General features: G+C 36.4%; 1 protein-coding gene across 2 annotated transcripts in view; it reads right to left on the bottom strand.

The window, feature by feature from the left end:
* Positions 1-2294: 2294 nt before the first annotated feature.
* LOC107738608 (protein phosphatase 1H-like) overlaps positions 2295-6258 on the bottom strand; it is a 24229-nt gene continuing 20265 nt past the window's right edge. For both annotated transcript variants that reach the window (XM_016550387.1, XM_016550381.1), the window contains 2 exons: positions 4093-4244; positions 2295-3164 (listed from right to left, as the gene is read on the bottom strand). In XM_016550387.1, coding sequence (XP_016405873.1) covers positions 3005-3164; positions 4093-4244 — 312 coding nt within the window. In that variant the 3' untranslated portion in view covers positions 2295-3004. The remainder of the gene's footprint in view (positions 3165-4092; positions 4245-6258) is intronic.

The raw sequence follows: 6258 nt of genomic DNA on the forward strand, positions 1-6258 counted from the left end.
GTTTTCCTTTGCTAAAGTAAGGAAACTTTGCTTCCTTTGCTCCTATAAACAAACTCGCGAGACTAGCATACCTCAGAGGCGTGCGCGCTGCGCATACGTGCTGCGTCATCTGCCGGAACGCCTTCCGCATATGAAAGATAACGGAAGTGAGAGAAAAGTGTTTATTACGTTTGAAATATGGATATTTTTCTTTTAAAAATACATGGATTCGCTACAGGAGGCCTTTATTCATTCCCCGGAGCCGTCTGCGGCACGTTTTATTATGGATGCGCGCGCTTTATTTGACGACTTGTGGACTGTTCAACTGCAACACCCGCTGACTGCAATGATAGAGCTTGGAATAGCCAGGACAATTTTTTATATAACTCGGACCGGATTCGTCTGAAAGAAGAAAGTCATATACACCTAGGATGCTTCGAGGGTGAGTAAAACACACGCTTATTTTCATTTTTGGATGAACTAATTCTTTAATGTACATGTGGGATGTGGAATGACGTGTTCTGATGTCATGAAAGGGCCTCATTTAACCCCCCAAGACCTCCATTAAACCAGGCTGTCTATAACTTAGAAATATGAGTATATGTGGGTGTATTGAACATGTATTTTCTTGATTGAATCCTTACATTCCAGCTCATCCCAGAAGGGATGGTGCCAATATCTTAACGTGTGATTATAAAATCACACGTTAAGTAGGTTATAAAAGTAGGTTATAAAATAATATTAATAAAGAGATAAACAGACCAGTCTGCCTGTGTATTTAATTTTAACATTTTTGTTAACTGCATACTGTGCTATTTGTTATGAATCTATCTATCTGACTCTTGATCTGGTGTATATGTTGTAGGTGGTCACAGTTAACTGGATTTTATAGAGGAAGTGCATGATTAGTGCAGATAATGCAGTGTGTAGGCTGGACGCCTTTCTTGTGACTCTGACAGAATCGTTCAGTATTTCTCTTCTAACCAGGTTCATGACCCAGAGATGAAACGCAGTCATTCTGATGTTCAGAATCTCAAGTTCGTTTTATAGACGAACCCAGCAGGGTTCAAATCAACTGCATACGATTCAATCCTTACAGGGTCTATCAAACTGGTCTCTGCTGGGAATATTATCACAGCTGTTGGCTGGTCGTGGTGGTTAATCCATTCATTTGTCCAATATTTGAACTTCAACTCACTCCAAGATCATGAAACGAAAGACTGTACAATTACTGCTGCTCCCAGGACTTTTTATGATGTAAATGGCCACAGATGAAGTGTAGTAATCTTTCTTTCTTGGACAGAATCTTAAAGTTCAATCCAAAAATTAAAACCATTCTCTTACCTAATGTTGTTCCAAACCTGTATGATTTTCTTTCTTCAACAAGATTCTCCATTCCAAAAAAAAAAAAAAGACTAAACATGACAGAACTTAGTCAAGATGGACGCATGTATTTGATGTGAATGAAACGGATTCTAGTCCATTCTGTTGTTGTCTTAAAGTCTTAAGCTTACATTTAATTTTTGCTACAAACAAAGTAAAAAAAAAATGTAAGCAGTTTCAGTGTTTTATGATTCAACTACCAACATAAAGGAACGCGTTAACGGCAGTTTTTTTCCATTCGCGCCAAATATGATTTGAATTTTCAGAAGCGCGAATGAGATTTGAAGGGCGCGGCAGGAATATTTTCAACGAATAACTTATTGAAGTTAAATAAATAATGACAAAACGTTTAATTTGGTGTGAATTATGTCTTTTATTCTTTTAACAACTGTCTGGAATTGTAGTTTTTACATAGAGAGTACATTATTTGGGAAAACATTAAATTATGTTATTTTAAAAAGATTCTAGTGAAATATCTTCAATGAGTTTTTATTCAAATCTGTGGGCCAGAATTAATGGGGCCACATAAGCAGTTTATGAATCATTTTTGCAGTGCATGTGTGTGCACTTCCCAGAAAGCTCCTTTAGTAAGCATGTGATGCCCTTGCAGCGCCTCCACCCACACAAACGACTGCGCTAAAGTGTGTTAGAGAGCAGTCCGCATACACACACACAGCTGAATCTCTGGCCAAATCAGTCTTGTTTTGGTCACACTCAGGTTGTGCTGACCAGATGGCCACTCTCTTGGGGAGTGTGTATGTTAGTGTTTGCACATTGTGTGTGTGTGTGTGTGTGTATGTGTGTGTATACGAAAGCCTTTCCAAACGCTCACAGCGGGTTTGTGCTGTAGAAGAGGAAGGTGCCACTGTGAACATGATGTATCGCAAGTCAGACCTCACCAGACCTCCACACAGGAGCCCTGGAGAACAGATTGCAGGTAGGTGTTAATTCACAACGGTGCGTACAGAAATCAAAGGGAACGTTCGCTGTACATCAGACTTCTTTGTCGGACACATGATTTATTCTTCCTTAAAAATGTATCATCCTAAGAATCTTACCGTGATGAATGGAAGATCAGATTGGCATTATTTAGCTTAGTACCTACTGCAAATTTACAGAGCACAGGAGAAACAAAAACAATACTAATTTTTAATTTACAGTAACTTGGAGTCACTGAAAACAGGATGTACAAATAACAGCCAGAATTGCTTTGATTTTTTCAGGGAACGCAAAAAACAAATCCACAAATGAAACATTCAGAGGATGAATTAATATCCTGAAAAGAAAAACAAAACACGCTTGGTTTCGCCTAGCTGCCAGATGAGTGCGGATAAACAAACTGCGGAGGGTGCGCATTTGTCCATGGAGAACTTCAAAGAACCGGACCCTCCTTTAGTCATTGTGCAAAGCTATAACTTATATACTGATCCCACCAACCCACGCGGAGGTAGGGAACGTTGACGTGGGTCTTCAAAGTCAGCAGTCGTCGACTGCTAAGTCTTAAAAGCAAGTGTTCATATTGTAAATGAGCTCAAATGCACAACGGGTTCCTTAAACTCCAGCAGGACGCTGTCTGAGCATTTGAATGTTGGGTTAGAGACTGATTCGGTCCGATTTGGTTGGCGCCCTGCCTTCTGATTGGTCAGCTAGGCTGAGGCTGTTGGCTATTGCCGTGCATTAGAGGAATTATAAAGACCGAAATGTCGTCTCCAGAGCCGAGCCGGTCTCCGGCGATTCTCCAGCCTTGGTGCCTCAGGACACCTCGGGCCTTCATCACCAGGTCTTGAGCTGCCATTGTGTACCTGAAAAACAACAGAGATGCTATTTAGTGGTTAAAGGGATAGTTCACCCAAAAATGAAAATTCTGTGCGCAAATTGTGCACAAGTTTGCGGAGGGTCAGAGAGCTTTCAGATTTTATAAAAAATATCTTAATTTGTGTTCCGAAGATGAACGAAGGACTTACGGGTTTGGAACGACATTAGGGTGAGTAATTAATGACAAAATTTAAATTTTGGGGTGAACTAACCCTTTAATTTTATCGTTCCAAGTTTACTAATAACAGGTTCATCCCTCCAAGAGTAACCTGATGTTAAAGGAACATTTCACCCAAACTTGAAGATCTAATTTATTCACCTTCAGGTCATTCCAAACCCCTATGACTTTCTGTTTTGCAAAACGTCAGAAGAAAGAAGCCATACAGGTTTGGAATGACATAAGGGTGAAAATTTTTTTTTTGAATTTTTGGATGATGAAGAAAACAGATATCTTGAAGTGTCTTTTATGTGCTTTTGTTCTACAGTAATCGTTCTTGGCTTGAACCTACAAACTTTCAGTTGCCTGCCCAGATCTTCAAAACTAAAGGTTCATAATTGGAATTGAAGGTTCCATGAAGAACCTTTAACATTCTTGGAATCATTCCATTGCACAAAAGGTTCTTTATAGTAGACACATTTATTTTTAGATTATTGAAATCTTCTTCACACTAAGAAACCAATGGTTCTTTTAAGAAGTGATAAATGAAAGGTTCTTTGAGGAACCAAAAATGGTTCTTCTATGGCATTGCTTAGAAAACCTCCGTTTGGAACCTTTTGTTTCCAACTTCATCTCATATTAAAATCAAAATTACATTTTCTTTTACGTTGCTCAAAATAACCCATCATGGTGTACTGTGTTGTCTTCAAGGTTGCATGAGTAGATGGTTGATACTCAACCAAAACTGAGGAACCTGCCTGTGCTTGTCATCAGGGTCACAGTTTCCAAGGAAACCAGATACCACCTCTGCCACTTCCTGATTGGACAGCACGTCCCAGAGTCCATCTGTAGCCAGGATCATGACATCATCGGCGCCGTGCTCATACTGAGAGAGGTTATAGATCTTAACCTGTAGATATGACAACATACTTCAGTCATGTTATATTAAATAAACACATGGACGTGCACATTCATAGAATTCTGTTTTGACCAGTGTTGGGGAGTAACTAGTTACATGTAACAGAATTACTTAATTGCAAAATAAATGTAACTGTAATCGGTTACAATTACTAAGAAAAAATTACAGTTACTTGTGAAAATGTTAAATGTTACAAAGGGGGTTACATCTGAATATTTTCACACACACACACACACACACAGACAGATTTGATTGATTTCTTTCCCAAATTGCGGTGACTGCTCTAAAATATGAGACACCAATGTTTAGGACAGAATAGGACACTTATTCAATAGCTGTTTTATTTCCTGTTTGGGTTTATGTATATGCTTTATTTTTATTTTTAAGATTAACATTTTTTTCCAAATCATTGCTAGATGCCAGTGTTTCCTGTCATAGCTATGCAAAGATTTTGATTTCAAAACGGTATCATAGCAATTAAACTATTTCTTATGATCATAAATCTGTATTTAAACGCAGAATGATCTCATTATTCATGATTAACATTTTAAAACATTTGTTAAAAAATTAGAAAAGTAATCAAATGTAATCGGTTACATTACTTTAATAAAGTATTTTAAATAGTTACATTACTATTACATTTTAAATAGGGTAACTTGTAATCTGTAACCTATTACATTTCCAAAGTAACCTTCCCAACACTGGTTTTGACGCACCAATAATTACATCAAATAATTTTGAATTGTTGTGTAGTTTGTCAACTGTAAACACCCCACAAATGTTATACACACAGACAGATTTGATTGATTTCTTTCCCAAATTGCGGTGACTGCTCTAAAATATGAGACACCAATGTTTAGGACAGAATAGGACACTTATTCAATAGCTGTTTTATTTCCTGTTTGGGTTTATGTATATGCTTTATTTTTATTTTTAAGATTAACATTTTTTTCCAAATCATTGCTAGATGCCAGTGTTTCCTGTCATAGCTATGCAAAGATTTTGATTTCAAAACGGTATCATAGCAATTAAACTATTTCTTATGATCATAAATCTGTATTTAAACGCAGAATGATCTCATTATTCATGATTAACATTTTAAAACATTTGTTAAAAAATTAGAAAAGTAATCAAATGTAATCGGTTACATTACTTTAATAAAGTATTTTAAATAGTTACATTACTATTACATTTTAAATAGGGTAACTTGTAATCTGTAACCTATTACATTTCCAAAGTAACCTTCCCAACACTGGTTTTGACGCACCAATAATTACATCAAATAATTTTGAATTGTTGTGTAGTTTGTCAACTGTAAACACCCCACAAATGTTATACATCGATGGACGAATTGTTTAGTGTGAAAAACAATGCATAATATTGGGTGATACCGAATATGGTACTTATATATTGTCCTTAAATTATTTATTAAATATTTATGTCTTATTGTATTGTAGGGCTGTCAAAATGACTGAAAAACTAAATTCGAATTTTCTACTTAAATATTATCAAAATTTGAATTATATTCGAATTTAAAAGGCATAATTTCAGTTAGGGGGAAAAAGCTTTTGGCTTTTTTCTTGAGGCCACAAGAGGGCGCATCGCGCAAAATATTATGCACGTTTCTTCCAAGCGTAATAAAATAACACGACTATCTTTGAAAAAAAAGTGCATAATGTTTAAAATAATGTTTATAAACCATATATAATTAATAAAGTTGCTTAAACAATTGGGGGAAAAAACAGCACCATGCATGTATGTAGAGTTTAATAGAAAGGACCGAAAACCAATCACAAAGAGTAGGCTACTTTCTTCATTTAAAAACATGAGATACAGTGGGATGGGGAAAAACCACCATAACGTCTTTTAGACATGTTTTTTAAAAGTTGAACTTGCATTAATTTTACATGGCTTTCTAAACATGCGTGATAGATGAAATTGTGATAAATATGCGTTCTGTGTGAACGGCTTGGTTTCAGTTTCGCCGTAAACAACGTAAACAACA

This window comes from Sinocyclocheilus rhinocerous, unplaced genomic scaffold (genome assembly GCF_001515625.1).
Source record: "Sinocyclocheilus rhinocerous isolate Xijiao unplaced genomic scaffold, SAMN03320098_v1.1 scaffold401, whole genome shotgun sequence".
Lineage (NCBI taxonomy): Eukaryota > Metazoa > Chordata > Actinopteri > Cypriniformes > Cyprinidae > Sinocyclocheilus > Sinocyclocheilus rhinocerous.